The 24,859-nt window shown below is 36.2% G+C and overlaps 1 protein-coding gene across 3 annotated transcripts in view; it reads right to left on the bottom strand.

Annotated features, from left to right (window-relative positions):
* Positions 1–7,785: 7,785 nt before the first annotated feature.
* LOC135201438 (mucin-2-like) overlaps positions 7,786–24,859 on the bottom strand; it is an 80,099-nt gene continuing 63,025 nt past the window's right edge. For 2 of the 3 annotated variants that reach the window (XM_064230367.1, XM_064230366.1), the window contains 9 exons: positions 23,972–24,147; positions 21,648–23,851; positions 21,278–21,459; positions 20,805–20,932; positions 19,584–19,812; positions 18,989–19,116; positions 16,705–16,779; positions 16,366–16,536; positions 7,786–10,084 (listed from right to left, as the gene is read on the bottom strand). In XM_064230367.1, coding sequence (XP_064086437.1) covers positions 9,950–10,084; positions 16,366–16,536; positions 16,705–16,779; positions 18,989–19,116; positions 19,584–19,812; positions 20,805–20,932; positions 21,278–21,459; positions 21,648–23,851; positions 23,972–24,147 — 3,428 coding nt within the window. In that variant the 3' untranslated portion in view covers positions 7,786–9,949. The remainder of the gene's footprint in view (positions 10,085–16,365; positions 16,537–16,704; positions 16,780–18,988; positions 19,117–19,583; positions 19,813–20,804; positions 20,933–21,277; positions 21,460–21,647; positions 23,852–23,971; positions 24,148–24,859) is intronic. The other variant, XM_064230369.1, reaches the window with a different exon arrangement.

Below are 24,859 nucleotides of genomic sequence, written 5' to 3'. Positions count from 1 at the left end.
AAAAGGTAAACACCTGCAGTGTTACCATAGTATTCTTTTACAACAAGACCTATTGGGTGAAGGTAGGTGTATCGAAATACTAGGAGGGAGCTATACATAGATGGCACAAGTGTCGCCATTAGCAGGGTGAACTTGAGAGGCTGTTCTTTGGTCTTCCATGTTGAAATGGTTATGTATGTACTATGAAGAGGAGGAGAAGCCAGGTTTAACACATGTTGATTATGATATTTGTTCATAAGAGGAACAAACCACCTTAACAATAGGATAAATCTTGTAGTGCTAGCTGGAAACCAGTAAAAACAAAAGATTGTAATTAAGGAATCTGTGGCATCTGGCAACTCCTGCATATATGTGGCGGATGTTTGGTCTTTGACCAATCTTGGACCCCCACCATATGCCAGTCTATTTTACTGCCTGCCTTGGAGACTGGGATTTTGCTTTGCTGTTTGTTGGTTTGTTTGTGTTTTTATTTGAAAATTTGTGTATTTACTTACTATGTTTTTATGTACAGTAATACCCCAAACTTATGCGAGGTTAGGTTCCAGACCCCTCGCGCAAGGGAAAGTTCCGCGTAAGTTTGGCACAGTCTCTAAAAATGCTAGTAAGTGCTTCATGTTGCAGAGGGTGAAGGTAAAATTCAATCGATTACAATATGTACTAGTGTGAGGACTAACAATGAGAGAGAGAAATATGTAGTCGTGAGGTAAAACTCGAGGGGTATCATCTTTAAAAAGTCTGAATGGGACCACATCTGAAAGTTCATTAACTGCATGTGCTGTAATTACGTAACATGGTACCTACAGATTGTACCAGTACTTTTCTCTGAGGTTAAAGTGATTTTCACAGAACGACAACTGTTATTTCTCTGATTTGTTTTGTTAGTTGGTCATTGAGGTCTTATATAGTGACAAACACTGTAAATTACATACTGCCTTTGTATATATTTTCAAAAATATAAATGGCGTTCTCAAAATCTACATGCTAATTTTACACTTAAGAAAATTAAATACTAATTATAGTACATTATTAGTACTTCAGAAATTAAACTTTCTGAAGGGATATCATCTTTGATAAGTGCAGTAACTTAGTGAAAGGGTATTGCATCTTGTAAAAGTATGTCTATGCACTAACTGGTAGGTGCCGTAATTACCTTTGTATAATATTAATGCATGTACAAAACTAAAAATAATACAGATTTAAAGATTTTATACAGACAAGCTTTAAAACTTAAACGATTTACATAATAAAATAAACATAATTTAGTCTTTCAGAATGTGTGGCGTGCATTGCAGGATGTTCGGGACGAATTTTAATGGAGGACGATTAAATCTTCCCTTCTTGCAGGGCCAGTCGTGTTTGTCGTTTCTCCTCTTTTCGTCATTTTAGTATGATTGGGGCGTGGGTGTTACGGCTATCATCCGTCTTTCCCTCCATCCTCACATATAATAATTTTAGTGTCTCCATCTTCCTGAGGGAGAGAGAAGTTTCGTTTATGTACAGATTCTAAAGTTGTCAGCCCTGTCTTTCGTCTGGACCTGGCAGCGGTGGCTTTCTCCCACAACTTGAGAGCCCCTTTCTTTGCTTCCATCTTACAGACATGCCATTTCACTATTTTTGTCTTGAGTGTTTTTACTGTGAAGAAGTGAGTCTTTGAAGCAGTCAATGCTGTCAGCGATGGGTTCTTTCCTGTTTCGGAGCCCCTTCCTGCCGAACAATTTGTTGTTGTGCGGGGATACCAACCTTACGGTTTGCTGTAAACATTGTTTTCATATGGTGTTGAACTGGCTAGTGGTATATTTGTAATATACTATTTGGCTTTAAGTTTTCTGCTACTTGAATGTTATTCTGCTCTTTGCAACAGTTCTGCTGTGTGACGTGAGTGGGCGTGACATCATGGGTTCTGCCGACAGCATACTTGTCACTGCTCTGAGTATAGATCTCTCCCCATATTTCTACGAACATGGTTTTTTTCTTGAAGGTTCTTTGCTATCCAGGATGCTGTTAATAGGAGATCTGACCCTGAGACAGTTCTTCCTGTTTGCATTGACTTCTTCAAATGAGAGTTAACATTTTGACAGCACCAACGGCAACATGTCTGTGGCTTTCGAATTGTCCCAGATTTCGTAAGTAAGACTCAGAATCCCTTGGTTCATGATGAAAAGTTTGTCTTTTGATTCTACTCCAGGAATGAATTTATGCACAGTGATCCGTTGAGTTCTTGCCTTGTCATGTCAAAGCTCTGCCCTGCTATCTGAGGATTCTCCACCTAAGACCAAGGGTCACCGACTTTGTGTTGGCACTGGTCAGTTGAGAATGGAAGTTTACAAGATTTTGTCATTCTGACTGCGTGAGGTGATTAAAAGGAATCCTCCTTATCAGATAGTTCTGCCACAGAGTCTGTACAGGCTAGGGCATTAATGTCAGAGGAATGAGTTCCTCTTTGTCAATTAAGAAGAATTTGTCTGTTCATAGGGTTTTGAATGTGGTTCCTGGTGTAAACAGACCACGTTAACTTCCTTTTCCTGAAGGACTGTGCCAAAAGGTCCTTGGACATTTCCATTTTTGAGGTGGTGGCTACCCATCAAGTTGAGTAACTCATCCAGTGCCCCAGCGGGACAGTTGGTATCTTACTCAAGAGAGAATGAGAGATGGCAGGTCTCCTCCTTTCTCTTTTACCCTTTTCTTCCTGGCAGGCAGGTTGAAGAATTTGACATGTCATGAGCTAGAACTGGTCTGATACAGGTGAGTGTGGTATCCATACTGGTGCATTATTTGTGTTCTTATAAAAATAACAAATCTGTTTCTCAGCTCTATAACAAGGGGAGAGAGGAGTGGTAACAAATCCCTGTGGCAGATATGATTTGTTGCTTGAACCGACAGATTTCTTTTTACCTTACACTAATACAATGAATCTGGACATCTCTCATTGTTTTTTATCCCAGAAGGTTTAGTTTTTAGATACTCTTTTATCGATTTTCTCACAGGCTCAGACCCCCTTCCCTATCTTCTAGGAAGGGTAGTTAGGCGGGCTGAATCCCCAGTTGGTTCTGGATACTTGTACCTCCCTCAAAGTCTGTCCTATTGATAAAGAATGAAGATTTGTTCCGCATATGAACAAATGACAAATTTTTTAATCAATTTGTATTTTTCTTAACTAACAAACCTGAGGTCTTCACGTTAACTGCCCACCTCTAGCCACCCCTCTCATATCTTGGGTTGGAAGACTGGCATATCACGGGGGTCAAAGCTTGGTCGGAGACCAAACATCCACCCTGTATATGCAAGTTGCCAGATGCCACAGATTCCTTGTTTTTACAATCTTTGATTGTTTCTACTGGTTTCCAGCCAGCACCAGAAGATTTAACCTATTGTTAAGACCTCAGGTTTGTTATCTATGAAAAATACAAATTAATTTTAAAATCTGTCATTTTTTCCTATTTTGTTTGACGGATGTAATGATAATCATTCCACACATTTCTAGTGCTTGGATAGATTCACAGGGTTGATATTTACAGTAGACAAATGTAGTTCTTCTAACAATATGTACTGTATATAATATTAACATAATGAAATGCTAATTTGGGATTAGGTAAACAACTGAAATTGATAATTATTTGCCACATGTTAAATATGCTATCATATAATAAACTATTCTACTTTCAACTTATTAATTTTTACCAAGATTCGTATTAGAAATGTAGTTTTGATCTTCTCCATTCTTGTCATTATTTTCATTATGGTAATTTCTAGCACTGTTGCAGCAGTAGCCCTATCAGTGGTAGTAGTATCTAGAAAGAGAGGGAGAAGGGGGTGTGTGTGTGTTCAGTATACAGTACCCAACCCCCTTGCGCGAATAGCCAAAATACTTAAAACCCCTCTAAAATTGTTTGGAACTGCCAATTTTGATAGTTAAAACACAAAAGAAACCTGTAAAAATGTTTATACCTGAGTATTTTGATAGTTTTATCACTAGTCCATTTAGTCATGAAAGTGGTATGAAAATACAGTAATTTGTTAATATTTCTCAGTGGAAAAATACTGCGAATTTGCCGCGAATCGTAAGTCCATGAATAGCGCGAGTTGACTGTAGTCCTCATATGTAAATACTGGGAGATTTGGGAGATTAGAAATATTTAAGTAATGAATAAGTGTTAACAGTGATGAATGCAGACCACTATGAAAGAACTCAAAAGGATACAGCCTAAAAAAAGTATTTAAGCAAGACAACATAAATAATAATCACTCCAAATGGATATGATCATATGTTCTATAGAAACTGTGATTATTATACATTTAAGTAAATTTTTTAATACCTATGCATGAGAGCAAACTGCCAAGTGTATTATAGATGAATGTTATAAAAGGAAGTTAAATGACAGGTGATTACTTAACACAACTAAGCGTACTTCAGTGTAGTGTAGCGCTCTCTCTCTCTCTCTCTCTCTCTCTCTCTCTCTCTCTCTCTCTCTCTCTCTCTCTCTCTTTCCAGATAAACCTAATAATGAAAAGAATGGAGATTAAAATCTAATTCACAACACAAAGGATATTGTATGATAATGGAAATTAAATTTGATTAGTATTTTTTAATAGACAATGCCGTGGCAAGAAAATCTGCATTTCATTTGTGTACCTAATCCCAAATTAGTTTCATGTTAGTATCAGTATTATATGTATAATTATATATTATTTGAAGCACTGCATCTATCTACTGTATATATCAACCTTGTAAAACTATAAAAGCACTAGAAATGTGTGGAATGATTATCATTACCTTTGTCATACAGGAGTGGACAAAATGTCATAATAATGTATGTTAACCTCTTCAGTTGGTAAGGTAGATGTACAAGTGGGAGGTTTGCCACATTGTTCAGCTGTCAGATAGGTACATACCAGGCAAGTAAGAGAGAGAGAGAGTTTTATGTATTTTTTAAATTTTTTTTTGCAGGACTGCACAGGTGTTTGGCTACCACAGATGGTCCTTATCTAATGTGGGCCATCTTTGGTGCTTTTTGTCATAAAAGGATCCATCTGGCTGAAGATTGTGTTCAGCAGATTGCAGATTCTTTTCCCACCTTTGTTGAAGTGATTGCTCTTCCTTAAGCCTGGTTGGCAGACTAAAGGGTGTGGATCAGCCTTTCTTTGGTGTACTTATCCATGTTCATGGGGAGCTTTATGCAGTCTCCTCTGCAGCCCAATTCAGGCACTGTATAAGCCCTTATAGAAGGTCTTGGACCAAGATCTTGTCTTTAGCTAGGCTTAGCCTCAATGAAATGTGTTGGCAAGTTACATGCTGTTTCTTGTCAGGGACTCTTAAATTTCTTATCTCATCTGGCAGTTATAGGAATGGGAGTCTTTATTTTCATTTGTTCCAGAATTCATGATATAAACCAAGAACATGGCAGTTCATGACTAAAGGGATACTGAGATTTATGGTTTCCTATCTCCAGGACTTTGCATGTTAACTAGGACGAGATGCTTTTATGTCTAGTGTGGACCTTGCAGTCAGTCTCACGGCAACTCCTTTAAACAGTACTGGTAAGGACAAGAAGCTAGTGCTAAGGAACACCCTTTAATGCTGGATTTGCATTGTAATTAAAGAGCTTATTTATCTGGTGAAGTGGACAGTCATGCAGTTTAGGCAAGAGCTCACATAAGTGAAGAGCATTTTGCAACAAATTTTGGTAGCACAGGTAATGAGGGGGAGTTGGTCTGCAGATCTTAAAACACATATACCTCATTTTACTTAACCACCTTTGTCTCATTGTATCCTAAGGAATTTTGTTTACAAGACCATTGTCCCCATAGGGGGATAGTGCCGTCGGTGCACCTCATACAGTGTACTGTAGGTATTACTTAAGGGTCTTTGCAGCATCTCTTTGGCCTTTAGCTGCAACCTCTTACATTTCTTTTACTGTACGTACCTCTGTTCATATTCTCTCTTTTCCAGCTGACTTTCCACCCTCTCTAACCATTGTTTCACAGTCCAGCTGTGAGGTTTTCCTCCTACTACACCTCTCAAGCCTTGCTGCCAATTTCCATTTCCGCGCTAAATGACCTCACAGGTCGCAGCACGTGGCCTTTGGTCTAAATTCCATATGCGTATCTTCCATACAAGACAATCGTTACCTTCTCCTTAGGACCTATGGTGACTGCTCAACAAGTCACATAGTCGCCCAAGTTCTCTAAGAAATGCATCTTGCCTAAGTATAAGGCTAGGGGTTGAATCATGATTTATAATCTGAATTGGTTTTATTGGCCAGATTTTAGTAGGCCTTTCAGCTGATACCCATATAGGAGTCACCCTTGGTTCTTGGAATTTTCTCACATAAGAAAGATTTGTAATCTTTTTTTTTTTTGGGGGGGGCTGGGTGGGTTTACCACTAACATCCCCAAGCCACACCAAATGGGTTGCAGGAATCTTCTGTTCCCTGTTCACTATCATTCACCAATGTGATATCAAGGGTGATTAAACTTGCTTCTACCTAAGGAGTAATTATTGTGCTTTATAGTTGGTAGTTTGTATTGTAGAAACAATTTGCAGATTTTTAAGGCAATTTGTATTTTTTCAAGGTAAGTCAACCAGATCCATTCATAAAATTGCCTCGAGCTCACCGCTTAAGTCTCTGCAGGTGAAGGAAAAGTGCTTTATGACTGGAGCATGGAGTCCACTTGGCTTCGTAATATTACTTTGTTACCAAGTTTTGGCCACGTTCCAGTTCCTAATGAAACTGAAGAATACTCCTCCTTGAAATGATCTGGCTTGTATATCTAGGTAAGGTACAAATTATTTTAAGTTTGATTAATTTATCTTGCCTGTCAAGATTAGTTGGATGCATCTCCCCTCACCACCAACAATGTCCCTTGTCTGTTGCCAGTGGGCTTCCCATGTTCACTCATTAAGTAGCCCATTTGTGCCTCCAGAGCATCCCTTGCTGTGTTCAACCAGACTCATTGAAGTTTTCATCAGCCCCTGAGGAATGTAGTAAGATTCTCTGGTAATCCTTAGGAATGAGAGGTTAACCTTCCTTTGCTGCTTTTCTGGCACAGCTCCTACCATTGCTACTATCCCATACAGGTATACCTGCCTATCTCAGGGAGGTGACTATGAGACATCTTCATTTGTTGCTGTTGAGATTTGGTATTTCTAGAATTTCTTGCCTTCTGTTAGTGCCATCTTTTCACCTCACATGGTTCACTGCAGGCATTACTTAAAGTTCTTGGCAACATCCCTTTGGCCACTAGCTGTAACCCCTCTCATTCCTTTTATTGTAATATATTTTGTTCATATTCTCTTCCATCTTTCCACCAACTAATAACAATTGATTCGACATTATTTTCAGTGCTGAATGCCCTCATAGGTCCTAGTGCTTGGCCTTTGGCCTAAATTTTATATTTCACCCACCCTCTGCTAAACCATCTTAGTTCCCAGACTGAATGGGAGGTTTAGGAAGCAAGCTCAAAAGTCTCTTTCCCTAATTATATACTTTGAAAGATTTTTCCCTTTATTTGAATTACTTGAAAATTTAAAATACTATGGTAACTACCTAAGCAAAATAAGATAAGAAACTAGTGATTTATAAAATTAGCTTGAGTTTACATATGATTCACATTTAGTATTCCAGAAGGTTCTAAAATTTTCTATCAGCATTGGTAAGAAAAAAAAAGTTGGCATTAATTTAGCCTTATACCTATTGTTCTATATTTGAATACTTCAACATATTACATGTCATATATGTGACTACATACTTCAACATTATACATGTCATTTAGGTATATTTAAAACAATTTTCATCAAAGTGTATTTATTAAGAAACCTTGGCCCCTTTGATGCAACCTGCCCTTAGGGAAGGCAGCATGGAGTGTAAAATCAGCTATTTTACAAATGTACAAACACTGTCAGTTCTGTATAATAGTAATATAAAAAAAAGTATGACAATTAGCACAATCAGCCTTAAATAGGCATCAGTTTTATGAAAGTTGTAAAACAATATAAAAAAAAATAACTATTTTGAATATCAAAAGTCACACCTAGCAGGTTATAAATTTTTTTTATTAGCTTAACACTTAAGATTCTACAGAATCTGACATGTAAAATGGAGCATTCACACATCCATCCAGACTAGACTTTGCACACTTACCTCTCACACTTTGAAAAAAGGAAACTAAACACCTTAGACAATGTAAAACATATCCTAAATGTACAATTAAATTTTCTTTAATTACAATGTTTACTCTTATACAGGCAGTCCCCAGTTATCAGCGGTCTCGGTTAATGGCAATCCAATTTTATGGTGCTTATCTAGCACCATAAAATCAGCGATTTGTGGCGCCATTAACCGAAACTTGGCACTATTAATTGCCGAGTTTCGGTTAATGGTGGTTTTCGCTTATCAGCATCCTGCTGAGAACAGAACCTCCGCTGATAACCGGGGCCTGCCTGTATATATATATATATATATATATATATTTTTTTTTTTTTACTTACAGGAAGAATAATTTTTAGTAAAATACCTTAATATATACTGTACTGTGCAAGCACCAAGAATTTTTTGAAAATCTAAAGTGAAATATTTTTACGCATTTGTAACATAATTGCTCTGGCAAAGAAACTGAAAAGTAGCATTAAATACTGGTGTCCGAGTTACAATATATTATCACTGAGGAGGATTTGCTAGTTTCCCATACATACATAATCACACTATCTTTCATTCATATGAATAGAGTGAATGCCACTAAAATGAAAAAAATGTACATGGTATAAATATTATTAGTAATCTATACATAAAGAGATATCTATGAACTATGAGAATACCAAATCTATATCTGCTTTGCAAGCAATATGTATGCCTCAAATTCACTAAAATTACAGCACGAAATCATACATATATAACACAACAAAATATATTTGTTGAACATTCAACACTTATCAGTGGTGATTCTTCTGATTTATTGCTGACCATTCTGTGTTGAGCTCGACAGGTAAAAACTCCCAAAATGCTTTTTGCTCAGTGCACCTTCTTGCTTTAAATATCTAGTGTGTATTGATACTGTATGATAGTTACTCAAAATTAAATTCAAAATAAAATTAGGGGACACCAAATTCAAATACTGTACTTATAATAGATATCACAGTTCTTTGATGGTTCGTTTCATGGACAACTAAGTTTGTGCGAAGTTTGGAGTCTGGCACACAATGGTCAGGGCCTAAAGATATTCCTAAAAGCTCTACAGTATCTTCAAAAATATATAAACAATTATATTAAAATTCACTGAGAATTGAAATAACAGTTCTTGATTTTCATATTTTAGTTTGTTTCCAAATTTTAAATACTCAAGATGAGATAGTACAGTATTATTCCCAAAAGGAGACATAACTCTGTTCACCATCATTAAAGGCATCTGAAATTACTTTCAAGTCAAGAATACTATTAGCATGAATTGATAAATGTATCAAGTTTTGCACATAGTACTATGAGTGTAGACCAGGAAGCGAGAATGGGAGGTAGGAAGGGTTTTAGCACTTAAGCATTAAGACAAGTTGGAAGAAAGTTAACTGAAGGAAGTAGTGGTGATGAACACAATTATACTGAAGACTATTAGCTTATATAGAGTGCAACACTTCCCTAAGTCATCAAAACGATAGACTTTGATAAACTTAACAGTTGTATAAAAATGTTTCCTGAAGTGGAGGCATGAGGGTAGTGCTGGCTCTACATAGGGGCATTACTCAACATTATACTGCTGAGCTTAACGTCAATTCCAAGAAACATCTTGGGTGAGGCCATCAAATAGTCTTTGGTCTCAATAAAAGATAGTCTGACAGATTTTTTTTTTCACAGAAGTCAGTTGAGGATTAGAGTGTATTTCAATGGCATCACTGTGCTTCTCGGAATCAAGATGCAGCCCCAATCTAAAAGTCTTCAATGTCTTCCTCTTGAGAATCCTCATGTCAGAAGTTTGTATCTGGACGTCGTTTGGCATAAGTTGCAGAAGAACCATAAGGGCCAGACCAGTCAGTACGCCATGAATCATATATGTTGATATTGTAATTTGGGTTGTAACCTCTTCCTTTGCTGGATGGTGGCTGGAAAAAATAATGGTAAGTTTTAAACATCATATAGAAAGTTAATTGGTGCCTAACATTAGGATTTACCCAATATTCACCAACTGAAAAAAAGATAATGAAGCTCTATGCATGTTGATGAACACAAGAATATCAAAAGGCACAAATTCTTTTTTTCAGATTTGAGGACTCAACAATAACATACTTTCAACTGCATGTTGTAACTAAGGAAAATTGTAGGACCCTTTTTGTAATGAGGCTAAGAAAACAGCGATTTCCACCTTGCTAGTAATTTGAAGACTTATGTGATGGCTCACATATTTTTTGTCCACAAGGTTATGTCCTAAGCTTTGTAATCTCCAAAAGTGAACAAGGAAACAGAAAATGGTTAAGGTTACGATCAATCTTCACTATCAGTTACTTCATCTCCTAAATCTTCTGGTTACTAGAGATGTAACTATTGAGGGTTTGTGTAATCCAGGCCAATGTATCATCATATTAATATGCTGGGAGCAGCTTATCTAATTATTTTTATATTAGACAAAAGCTTTTATTGCACTAAAGTTTTTTCTTAATGCTCTTTAATCATGAATTGTCTTTGTTCATACACACCACAAACCTTTGGTCTCAACTTGAGGGAATTTCTCTAGCACCTGTGGAGTCTGGTCAAAATACCAAGGGTTTTGTGGCAACGGGAGACGGCCAAGGGAGATGAAGGAGTTGGCTGCAGCCTGACCTGGCTTGCCCCAGCAATGTTGTGATGCCTCTGCCTTGGTTGACAAGCTGGATCACGAGTCCCGTGGCAGGGAGGTATAACAACCTGGCTGACGAGATTGTGGCAACCACTTTAGATTCTTTTTGGGTACTGAAGCCCTGCTTTGCCTAAGAAAGAAGTGAAGACATCTTTGAGGTTGACATGCTGACTTCATTTTCAATCAAGTGAATTTCTCATCTCTGGATGGGACAATTCACTTTTTTCCAGTAGGTCTTTAAAGTTGCTCTCTCCACCACTTCCTCTGCATAGTACACAACCCCAAGGGTTGCGTTGCAGCCAAGATGAGTAGATCCAGAACTGGTTCATCCAGGCCCAAGCCTATCTTTAGAACAAATTCAGGCAGAAGGTCCATTCATCACCTTTTAGGAGGCGGATACTATGGAGATAACCACTTTGTTGGCATTCCAAGCTGTTTCATGGCTTGACTTATGGGTCAACAGCAGTGGCCAAGAACTGTTCCACTTATATATATGGGTGACACTGAAGAGTGCTGCCTTCATTAGGTTGTTGCAGTCTGGCAGAAAGGTCATTTCATATTTGGCTCACTTAACAGCTAACATGTGGCTCAACTGGTTGCTGAAAAGAAGAGATGCCGCCCTTTCCATGGTCTCGAGATTTGTCAACAGATTCCATCTTAGCTTTGAGGAATGGAGGTATGTTACGCTTTTTCCCAAAAGACCAGCTTGGCACTGCAGTCGACAAATGTAGGCCAGACAACAATGAACTATCTTGTGCATCAAGCTCTGTCTGAATAATCTGGTCCTTTTTGTGCTAGTGCTTCCAAGCCCAGACCTCAAACTACTACTTGCACTTCTAAAAGACCTCAAGGCACGATGGGGACTTTGCAGAGGTCATCAACCTTTGCCATCTACAAACAAGGAAGTTCCTCATAAGTAGCCCCTTCGGCTCCATTCTTCCACATAAGGACAGGAGGCAGAGGCAGGACTAGAGAAGGAAGACGATAGTGGGCCTCGTAGGGGGGTAGCGCCATCAGTGCACCTCATGCGGTGCACTATAGGCATTACTTAAGGTTCTCTGCAGTGTGTCTACTGCCCCTAGCTGCAACCCCTTTTGTTCCTCATATATTCTCTTACTTTCCACCCTCTCCTAACAATTGATTCATAGTGGAAATGCAAGGTTTTCCTCCTGTTACACCTTTCAAACTTTTAACTGTCACTTTCCATTTCAGCACTGAATGGCCTTATAGGTACCAGTGCTTGGCCTTTGGCCTAAATTCTATATTCAATTAAATTCAAGATGATAGAGGAGGCACCCTTCCCCACTTGCTTCCATCAAGGGGGGATGTGCCTGGGAAGTCATTGGGCAACTTAACAATGGTAAGGAATGGAGACCTGGTAGATGTTCTACAGGTTCGGGATATCTACTCCCTTGAAAGTTTCCTCCTTCCCTCTCCGAGTGTCCCCTTTATCAATCAATGTACTGTCGGCAAAACAACTGGTGGCAGAGTTTCATAATTTTTCGTTCACCTGCCTGACACGATTCATGCCTTATTTATCTATTTTTCTTTTATAAGATGGATGTAATGATGTTAAAAACAGTTACTGATTTCTTTAGAACATCATGTTATGTTATTGTGTAAAACTATTTTCCCATATAGAAAAATTGACGTGAACGAAACTAAGTGATACAAAACGTCATATCACAACCACTGATATACATTACCAAATAGATAGGAGACACCTATAACCAGTAGTATTGCATAAACATAGTCCTTACATTATCATTTCAATATTAAGTTGAAGGTAGTTTAAAGATTCCATTTGTTAAGTTTTGTAGAAAACATTGGAAACTCACAGAATGCTATCAAATTTTTAAAAAAAGGAAAAAAATGATAACCTAACAATGTGAACCAATGCGACCTCACTATTACTTTTGATGCCGTTATGTGTACGGGAATCTAATGTCAATGTGTCATTTATCATTCTAAGAAACCTCCCTCGCTGAACGAGAGCCAATTATTGCACTGCATTCGGTGCAAGTTCCTGTTGGAGAGATAGCAAGAAAGCTTACTATACCGGAGAGAATCATACATAGATGAATCAAATTGTTTAGAGAACGGCAAAGTTTAGAACATGGGCCTGGAGGTGGAACTCCTCGAAGCACCACAAGAGAGCAAGACAGTACAGTAGTGTAAATGTTGCTGAACAACATTCATTTGTGAATTTTCAATTCTAGCGCCTCGTCACGATAGTATTGCTAAACCAGGAATTATGACTAGCTCTACGCCTTTGTCTGGTGTCTGATGAATACTTTAGATGAGAGGAAGAGATTTTTAAAAATACACTTGAAATCTTTGATAGGTGTCTAATGAATAAGCAAACTCATCTTTGATGGATGAGAGATTCAGTTAGGCTTACTCTTTTTGTTTTGTTTTTTATTGGTGGCCAGTGAATACCACGGATAGGGAGGGAAACAGTTTCAATGATGCATGCATTTTTTTTTCCTTAAAAACCAAAACCTAAAGAATAAATTTTATTGGGAGATACTGTCAAAAAGCAACCCCGATTAAAGCAGGAGGTTTTTCTTTAAAAAGAAAATAAAAAACATATGACATGATACAGCCACTGAAGCTTCATGAGGTGGGTGAAAATTTTATAGAAAGTTAGCAATATATTACATGCCCAATCCAGTTTCAGCGAAGGAAGTTGTGTCTCAAGGGTGCATTCATCTTATGAAGAATCCTCACCTGTGTCTTCCATTAATGACACCCTGTCCTGCAAATTTCCTGAAATGCATCAAACCTTGACCTTTTAGTGATACTCCATTAAAGAATCACTATACATACTGAAAATCTTCACTCTGTTCATCATGACATTGACTGGATCATCATCTGCTAAAAATATAATGTTGCCATGTCTAGGGAGCTCAGTGCTTGTCTTTCTGCTAATTAGCTCTGACAATAGAACAGTCCAGTTTTAATGCATTAAGAGGAAATGTCCTCATGCCATGATATTGGTAATGCAGGAGTAGTCATAAAGTAGAGGCAATGTTACAACAATCAAGACTACATATGAGGAGAACTGCATTGAGGTCATAACTGGAATTGAATAACCAGTTACACTGCTGAGAACACCTTATAATGCAGGTGAGATAGTATGACAGAATCTAGACAATTTTCTCTCACACTGATGACTGAGTGAGCAACATCAGAGGTTGGGAGAGAGCAATGTTGGAAGCTCAATGAATCCACCAACAATGGATTGGGAGAAAAGGAAATTGAAGTTAAAATAACACTTCCAAAGTGATCAGTCATAAAATTTTCTGGGGGAAACAAATGTGCCCTTGGCAGTAGATGATGATAAAAAATGTTTGTGTCTGAACAACAGGAATTGTAACTGATCCTTCTTTTTCTTAACAGGGAATGATTGTGTGACTTGGATACAGAATGCATAACTTAAGAGGGACTTTTCATGCAATAAAATAAATCCCTTAATAGACATCAAAGAAGAGGAAGACTCATAAGAACTAAGAGAAGCACCAGCTTCAAAGCACGATGCTTCTAGATTACTTCAGGACACAACAATATCATTGCCTCTGCAACCTGTTATGGCACATCATCTCAGGAGAGCACTACTGCTCTTGACACATGAAGCACACAAGATAGAATAGCTCTAGTCCAGTGATGACAAGCCCACCCTGGCATACCCAGCCAATTATGCTCAGGCATGGTGGAATTCTCATCTCTGATCAAAAACAAATGGTAATTGAGTTAAAAAAAAAACACTAGGGCAAGAATGATAACACTCATTGGCTTAACAATGTTCAAACACTGATTTGTGGCATAAAAGCAGATTCAAGTGTAATGGCAAAAATGGATAACAATGAAAATTTCCCATAATTACAAGTTCAAGTGATGTGGTCAAATTAAGTAAAAGAAAACCATAACTATACTAACTACACAAAACCCAATGTGTATCACAAAGTATCAAAACCACCAAATCCAAGAAAGTTAATATACCACAATACAAAAGGAAATTTGAAATTAAGATAGCAAAAATGTACAAAATTAATCATGGTAATCCAATTTAACAGTTAAAAAAGTAAACAAACTTAACATTACGGCTACAGTCAAAATAAAAAAAACACCAAAGGGGTGCGAATGATCACAGATGAAATGGTGAATGGTTGAAAATTAAAGAATTACAAAATGTTTGCAAATAGCATTCTCAGTAAGATCAATGATGTATATTTAAGTTATGTATATTCAAGGAAAGTATTAGAAAATGAGATGGAAGTGCATATTGCAGTATATAATCTATAATAAAACCTTTCGAATCTTGATTAATACAAGTATAGAGTGACTATGATTGCCACAGCTGCAGAAATTAGCATAATATATACTATACAATGTGGAAAGTTGGTGGATGTGGATGCTGTGGGAGTAAAAATATAACTACTATAAAGTAATTAGTTTGATACTCAAAATGTTCAAAAGGTGCAAATGTTGCAAGAGGGGGAGAGAAGGATCATGTGGTGGAGGGACAGGTAACTTGGGGACACTAACAGTATCACTAGAGTAGTACTGATAAACAAGAATACATACTCAATGAAGCACAGACAGTCGCATAAAACCTCAGAGGTTTGACCGCAAAATGCTGATGGGATATCATAAAAGAAAATGTGGTGTCCAGCAACTTGAATATGCAGCTTTTAAAGAATTTTATATTTTGCACAGTAACAAGAGGGGATGTGAATAAAAGATATGGTAATTATAAGGCAATGAAAGTAACAGAAGAAGACAAGTAGGAATTCAGAGAAAATCATAGAAATAAACACAGGTGACCTAGGCCACATGGAAATGTAGTCAGAAACTACAGAAGACAGTAATTTTTATAAGAAATATTTCACAATAAATTCCATAAGAACATCCAACTCAAAAACAACAATGATCTTGAAGAAGGGAAATATTTTAAGTATAAGACTGAAGAACTATAGATAATTCCAAAATGAATATAGACACTTTGACATGCTACAATACTTAGGTCTTTCATGAATACGCTCACAGTTTTAATATTTTTAACATCCTGTTGCCTCATATTCCTCATATATACAAATTCTTCAATTACAAATTGGTTAACACCACTATGAGAAATTAAGCACCAGTTAGGGTAAACTTAAAAATTTCATTTGCTCTTATGAAATCTTTCTCTTGGAGGCATTCAAATCAAATTAACACGTTTTTTTTTTTTTTTTTTTTTTTTTTTTTTTTTTTTTTTTTTTTTTTTTTTTTTTTTTTTTTTTTTTTTTTTTTTTACCTAATTCAAACAGATGACACTTCTTAATCAAAACTGAATTACTATTGTAAATAACAAAATACTGTAAAAATAAAATTAATTTTTTGGATAATTAATAAACACTTGGAAAAGAACATATTATGTTGTTCATTATTTTACAATAATTTTTTTCTTGACTGCAGTGTAATCTTGTGAATTTTCATATGAAGAATACTGGTAGAACCACTAAATAAATTTACTGAAAAATGAATACGTATAGAAAAAGTACCTACCTTCATTGCTCTTCTGTCAACCTTTTCATTCCAAATATCTTCCATGTCGTAAAGACCATCCATGGCATAGTTATCAACACCACCCATATGATGAGCTTTATTCAATTCATTGAGCATTTCAGCAGTCAAGGGAACATCATGCCTCTTCTTCACACGTGCACGGTTTACAAGCTGTAAATGTAATTTGTGAGCTAAAAAGTTTGATCACAGATGGACATTAGTACATATACTGAAGAGTAAATTGAACAAATTAAATCAAGGAAAAAGAAAAATGCAGGAAAATTGAAAGATGAGATTATGGGCATGCAAAAGATTAAGGAACATTTAAGCTCAACCCACATCACACTCGTTGAGGATGTCTTCAGTTAAGGGGATGTTGGCTGGTTTCACAGTAGTACAGGTACGATTCACATACTGGAGATTAACATGCAAAGGAAGAAAGAGTGATTAAAGCCATAGGAAGGGTAATCATGCACCAACTTCATTCCAAGATACACTCAGAAGGCCAAAAGCCCAAGATCTTTATAAAAACACTTAAATATTTTTCTATCCATGCAAGGGCAGGAAACAGAAGTGAGGTTTACATCTTTCAAAAAGTAAAGAAATGAGCAGTGCCAGTACAAAGCTATCTTCTGGGAAAGAATTAATACAAACTTTTAACAAGGTATAACAGACTTATAAATAATCATGCAGCCTATACAAGCTGTATTTTTAAACAATTAAAATGACATAAATGAAAAGGCTATTGGTGAGTTAAAAAATCAAAGGCTATTGGCGAGTTAAAAAAAGAAGACACATCAAGGAAAGTCCCAGGAACCTTTCGTATATTTTCCCGTTTATATTTCTTTTAAACTATAAATGAAAGAACGCAATACTTGACATCTATTTGTTGTGAATTTTAAAATTCTGAAATATCTATTGTAGGTATTGTGCACAGACATTGTATTTAAATATAATACCCAGGAAGGCAGTTATGGCAAGCACATAAAACATAAATTACAGGTGCTTTAGTCATTCTCACTGGCGATTTATTTCCTTGCATTAGGAAGAAACCCCACTTACCCACTGAGTCATATTCATTGTTGTAGCAATCTAAGAAGAACTGTTGGAAGTGCTAATCACTAGCTGAGAGGAAGGAACTTCTAATACAATAATGGTTGTACTGTGGTGAAAACAATATCAACATTATATATTTATTATTACAAATTAACTTTTTTCACCTTAAAATTTTGTACAATAATGAGGGCTATCTTAATCAACTTTAAAAAATGCCTTTAATCGTTTTAAAAAAAAAAAAAAAAAAAAAAAAAAAAAAACTAGTACAAGTGATCTGCAGATAGGTTTGTCAAAATCAGTCCTTCAAAGGAATACATAGGAATTTAAGTTGTAAATACGCTTGATTTTTCATTATAAAATTATCAGTACAGACAAGGCTAAAGTACAATAATTCTACGTATACTTGACATCACTTTTGAAGTGAAGTATCATTACTATAATAAAAGTTAAATATTCAGGATTGCAAATGACCACCACAGATAAACACTGCAGATAGCATGCTAATCTAAAGTACCTTGGTGTACAATTACATGGAAAGCAAAGTGCAAAGAGGAAGGAAGGCATCACTCATTACAATATAAGAATTAACTATTAAACAAAATGCTTTTTACAATATACTTACAGTAATCCTAGCAAATAAATAGATCATGAACAGACCAAATGGTCTAAAGACAAACAAATTGTACCATAAAATATTTCACAATACTACAGAGGTCAAGTCATCCATTAAACGGGTCATTTCTCTTCAACCTTGTGTGCATCACTAATTTAAATATTTTATTGATTTGCACTGATGAAATATACATAACTAACAATTAAGTTGAAAATATAAGTCAAAGTATGCATTGCTATCTTGGTTAAGAGGCTACGCACTATTCCTTGTTTATTCTCATTATTAAGTTTACATATTTCAAATTCAGTATTGAGAATCATTTTTGAGACAATGGTTTTGATAAGGGAAGGTAGTTAACTAATGATATTTTTAAAAAATAATTATTATTCATGGTAAGAATGCCAAAAGTCAAAAGCTGTTTTTGTGATATCTAAATACGTATATATCCTAGAGGGTAATTTTTTTTTCAAGTATGCTGCTTCTGTAACAGTGCCTGAACACTATTCCCAGTCAGGTATGATTTACCTATGATAACTATCTTTCTACAAGTATCAAAGACAAATTTTTCAAAAGATTTTTCACTGAGCTGTGCACCTGAAAAGTTACACAAAACTATGTTCATTTATATCAACTCTATATCAGTTATAATTTATGTTGGATGCAATTCTTGATTTTAATTTCAAACACCTGTAACATATATGAAAAGTGACTAAAATATCTCTAATGTTCATTCTTATGCCAGAAACTTTAAATGTTTTACTTTAAACCTTTGTAAATAAAAATAAAATTGCCTTTTCTGAACATCTTGACCTCCAGAGGCATAGTGACCCCTATGGGCTGACAGTCATTTAATCCATCAAAAATGAAACTATTGCATTCCTTTACAAATAAATAAGACATGCATGTTCAAGTTTAAGAGTAAGTAAGTCATGCACTGAAAATTAAGTGACTTACCACAGTGATTCCAAATATCAATATGAATAGAAGAGATGCCAGTCCAATGACAATGACTGCAATTAACCACTGAGGGATGAGGTATCCACTGTCAGTATTCTCCTTTATTTGTTGTTTTTCTTGCATAACTGTTGGGAAAACACAAGTATTCAGTATATTTATAGTTTTCTTAACTGTCTGTCTCCTTTGTTTCATGAAATAAAAGAATTTTAGCTGAAGCTATCATCTCCTCAGTCTGTTTCTTTTTAGTGTATTTTTTTACAGTTTTAAAATGATTGAAATTACAATTTGTATACACAAATAGCAAAATGGACATTAGCATATTCCCAGTACAGTGAAGATATTAGCACATCTATATTACATACTGAATAATTTTTGGAACTACTATTTCTATATCAATAAGCAACCATACTTACAATACAGATTCACTGAAAGCATAGTGGTAAGAATATGGTCCAATTATAAATAATAATCTGTGCATCTAGAATTATTTTTATCATTAAAAAATATGTCATAAACAGAAATGCCTTCACATTACAAAGGAATACAGATTAGTTAAAAATTGCTAAACCAGCAGTGTCACATTGTAACTTACCAATGAAATCTGTTGATTTAGGATCAAGAGTATAATTTCCAAGGAAAAAGTTTTCGTTATCAGCCATTTCTTTATTAAGTATATCCTTCAAGTCTGAAGTATCTACAGCTTCTGCCAAATCAGTAAGATGGAGAATGTAATCCACTAACACAGATCCTGGGTTAAAAGAATCAATTTCAACCCGATCATAGTAGGGTCCAAGTTCGCTGCGACGATACAGTGAATCGAGCTAGAAAAACAAAACAAAACAAAAAATTTATAAAAAAGCCCCTATAAGACTATTTTTTTCATTTACCATCTTCAATTAAAAACCACTTTCAACATTACCTAAAGCTGAAGTACTTTAATTAATACTAACTTCCTTACATACTTCTTACTCTAACACTTTTGTTATGCAATCAGATAATCTGAATTTCTAGATATTACTAATGAATACATTCAACAAAAGATTTTTGGCTATGTTGCAGTTCTCAAGAACCAGATATTTTGTTTGTAAATTATATCAAGGTAATCAACAACATAAACAAATAGGAAACACTTTCTGATAGCCAAACTCCTGATAAAACTGAAACTTGCCTTCAAATGGCCGTGACCACAATCATCAACTTCAAGGTAACTTTGAATCACGCTGTGAACCAACAAATTTCCAAGCGAGATACATAAGTCGGTAGGACAAAACAGAATAAACCCACATGATCACAATTCTATACTGGTGTTTAATCTTTTATGTGATAATAGCCATTCTCAGTCAATAGATGGTTAAAACTGCACAAGACTTATTAAGTTTAAGAACAACAATTGTAACCCTAGAATATGTAGGTATGCTTTATAATATTCTATCAATCTTATGTTCCAAAGACAAATGCACTGTTCAAGCTTTTCCTCAGGTGACTGATGTTATTTTATCTTACAAGATCCCATAGTAAGTGTGAAATACAAACAGTAACCCCGCATACCTTGTTTACAAAGTCTCTTTTCTAAAGTCAGGACCCCAAATATAACAATATTAATCTTTTATGTAAATATAATCAACACAAACTGAATGTATAAATAAACAGCTCAACCAAGACTAACTGAACTGAAATCTATATTTAAACACAATACACTGTATTTTACAGTATATTTGATAGAAATATTGATTTTTTACCCAACCAAATGTAATGTATACAAGTATGAGACCAAAATAAGCATATGATTTTAACTTTCTATCCAATACTTTACCTCTATTGTCACTGTATTAGCTAACTCCTGCCATTCAATTGTATCTCTGTTGGCCAACTCTGGACGCCACTCTGTGCCATCAATAATTCTAAGTGTTGCTGTTAAGCGACACTTGGGTCCACAAACACCTGAATGATTCCAGGAACAATGTTTAAACATCTTTAGTCAAATATCAGGAAGAGACAAATATACCAACAGAAATGCAGTTTTTCTTATAAATTCTTTAATAAGGGGTTCATTGCGCTTCTATGTATGTGGAGTGTACACTTCTTTGAAAATGTATTAAAGAAAGAAGTTTCTCACAAATATGTGTACCAAGTCATATATCAAAAAGTTAGGTTTACTTCTGATTCTTATCATCAATAAATATTTTCTGCATTTTTTATTACAATTTCAACCATGTGATCATTATTATCACCTATTTTCCATAATCAATCAATCAATACAGGTTCCATTCCTTTCCAAAGACTCACCTGGTGTAGTGGACCTGGGACTTGCAGTTGTAGTGGTGGTTGTTGTAGTGGTTGTGGTGGTGGTAGAAGTAGTTGTTGATGTAGTTGTCGAATCCCCACTTCCTCCATTCTTTGGAGCTGGTCTAACTGGTGCAGCTTCTGTAGTTATTTTCCAGCCTGTAAACTCTGTTGTTGATCGAACACTAGGGAGAAGGGGAGAAGTAAAAATATATAGATTTCTTCAGTAACAAAAACTGTCATGAAAAGCAAATATTGCTGCAGTGTAAGATGCTGAAGCACCAGTATACTATATGTATGTGAAAATTTTCCTTTATCCTTGAGAGTGACTTTGATTTATTATCTAGGATTAGAATTATGATATTCAACTTACGAATCCCAGATGTTCTTGAAAGTGGGTTTTAATGGTGCAGGTCCAGAAGGTGTTTGTGGAGAAGATTTGGGCGTTGTTAAATACGAAGGTCGGCCACCTGGTCTTCGTGGAAAAACGATACCCTTTGGTGCACTGTCTGTTGTTGTGGTTGTTGCCTCAGTTGTAGTCGATGTGGTAGATGACGATGATGCTTCTCCATCATCAGGCACTTTGTCAGGATTATAACCAGGTGGAAGAAAGTCTGACACATCTAATGTTTTAACAACAGGGATTTTTACAGTTGTTGTATCAACAGAAGGCTCCTCAGATGGCTTATAACCTGGAGGAAGGAAATCTGAAACATCAACTAATGGAACATCAGAAGTCTCTTTTGTAGTTCCTTCAGAAGGTACTTCAGTTAGATTGTACCCAGGGGGCAAGAATGCAGATAGGTCTACAGTCTGTATGACAGGAACCTTCTTAGTGGTGGTCTCTGCAGGAGGATCTGGTGAAGGTTTATATCCAGGTGGTAGGAAAGCTGAAATGTCAACTGTTTTCACAATTGGCAGATTCTTCTCTGGAACTGGAGGACCAACCGGTTCCACAGAGGAGACAGAAGTATCCACTGTGGGCTCTTCTGAAGGTTCAGTGTCTTCAGAAGGTTTAAAACCTGGAGGCAAGAAAGATGATACGTCAACAAGAGGTATGGAATCTAGTACGCTATCTTTGGGGGTTTCTGATGCAGATGCTTCAGTAGTAGAGGCAGTTGTGGTGGTAGTAGCAGTAGTTGTTGTGGTAGTGGTAGTTGTAGAAGTACTTGTTGTTGTTGACGATGATGATGTTGCAGCAGATTCATCCTCACTAGCTTCAGGAGGCTCCACAAGTGATTCTTCAGTTGGTTTATAGTCTTGAGGAACGAATGAGGATATATCAGAACTAAGAGAACTTTCAAACAGATTCTCAGTTTCTAATTTTGGAACTGTTGAGGTTGAAGATGATAATGATGTAGTGGTAGGGGTGGTAGTGGTAGTTGTAGAAGTACTTGTAGATGATGTAGTTGTTGTTTCATCTTTAATATCTTCTGTCTCATTGTAGCCAGATGGAAGGAAATCTGCAATATTAACTGAGGCGGTATCATCAAACAGGCTATCTAATTTCACATCAGTAGCTGTTACAGTTTGATTTTTCGTATTAATTTCAATATTGAAAAGAGTTTCTACACGAGGCTTTGGTGGAACTTCACTTGTTGTTGTTACAAGTAAGCCAAGTTTCTCATCTTTTTCTGGGTTTGTGAAGTCATCGTTAAAGTTAGGGAAAAGATCTTCCAAACGCTTGTGTTGCCTTGGAGGGTTAGGTGATGAAGTGCCACTAATTAGTGCTGGGGATGCATCCACAGTTTCATGGATATCAGACAATGAACGTCGGGTTGTGGTTTCTAGGGATTCCACTGTAGTAGTTTGTGGTGTTGTAGTTGTAAATGCAGCAAAAGGAGGCAGCTTAGTTGTTGGACCAAAACCTTCACTAACACTTACACTGTGAGAAGTTTGAACAGAGGCAACTACTACAGAACTTTCTGTTGAATTCGTGACACGTACCTCAAAATCATTATCGGTAACCTCTTTATTGGTGTTAACAGTCTTAGTTGGTGTAGTTTCAAAGAAGACACGAGCATCCCGATCATTATTACTGGTATTTGACAAGCTGTTGGTAAGTGGGGGTTCTGGATCTGACTGAACTTGATCTTTCAAATTAGCTATAAGTTCAGATAATGAGTAACGACCAGAAGAGCCAGAGCCACTACTTGGGGTAGGGCGATCTCTCCTACTTGGTAAAGTGGGCCGTCTGGTGGTTTGGTCCCCTGCAGAAAATCTGAAGGGCCTCTGTGTGCCAGCCTCAGTGGCTCGAGTACTAGGTTCTGTTGAGCGGGTAAAATGAGTTGGGGGATCCAAAGGTCCAAGATTACTAAGGGCTTTATCCTGACCATTTGTTTCATTATCGTAGTCATCATAGTAGTAATCATAGTAATAGTAATCATCATAATTACCATCAGAAAATGTATTGTCTATTGATGGTTTAGAATTTGTAGGTGTTGGTGTCGTGAATCGGAAGTTTGAAGTGGCTTCTGCTTTTGCAGGAGCAGTAATTTTTGGTTGTGAAGTTGTTGCAGAGGTAAAAGAAGCACCAGGGAAGGGTAACAGTGGCTTTCTACGACGCTCCACTCGATCCTGTAAAGCAAGAGTTGAAAATGTTTCAAAAAACCAATTGTGCAAAAAATTTCATAAGAATCTTAATGTCACTGAAACTCTGTCATTATCATACATGTTTCACAAGGCAGCACCAGGTACCTGTGGAATATAAGTGATGCGTGAGGAAGTTCGGCTCTTAGGTTTTTCAAATCTAAATCTTGTAGGTGGTACTGTTGCTGGTGTTTGCGATTCAGCAGCTTGGGATGGTGAGCCTTCTAACTGGGTGGCACTCACAAAAGCATTTAGCAGGCCTGTACTCAGTGATCGAGCATTAGCTGTGGAAAGAAAAGGCAGAAAATTCAGTAATACCCTATTCTAGGAAAATCATAGGACTACTTACAATGGATTTACTTTCACATGTTTTATAATTAAACAAAAGTTCCATTGGAACTACTTCTACTAATACTTGACTTTCTAAACACTCAAGTGTATGTATGTGTACGTGTGTGTTTAATATATGCTACAAAGGTTTGAGTGCCAAAGTTTCCTGCTCCATGTATCTCAGACATTCTCTGTTTTGGACATGGCTTCTCAAGGGTGATGGACTTTCACAACAACATAATCATGAAAAGGGCAGAATATTTTAGCAGTATTTATTTTGGCTGAAGAACTAATTAAGAAAGGGGCCACAGAATTCAAAGTAATAAATAACACAAAAGATGATTCATCATGTCATAAAAATTTGACATTGTGTGTAATATACTTATATCCCCCAAAAATCAATACGTATATAGGTTAATACATATATTCATGCTATTAAAATAGAAAATTATTCTGCTTTAATTAGACTTTTGCGTCTCATACTAATTTTGGACTAAACAGCCAGGAATGATTTAGAATTATAATAAATATACAAAAGTAAATTACTTGGAAGAAAAAAATCACCAGGTAATTTCGTATATAACAAAAGTCAGATAAAAGAAAATGCTAAATCGCAATAGAAAAAATCTGAAAGGAATATTCCGTGAAGAGTGTGAAACTAAGAGT

This window comes from Macrobrachium nipponense, chromosome 28, assembly GCF_015104395.2.
Source record: "Macrobrachium nipponense isolate FS-2020 chromosome 28, ASM1510439v2, whole genome shotgun sequence".
In the NCBI taxonomy this organism is placed as follows: Eukaryota; Metazoa; Arthropoda; class Malacostraca; order Decapoda; family Palaemonidae; genus Macrobrachium; species Macrobrachium nipponense.
Note: the sequence above shows the minus strand (reverse complement) of the source record. Positions and strands in the feature narration are given on the sequence as shown.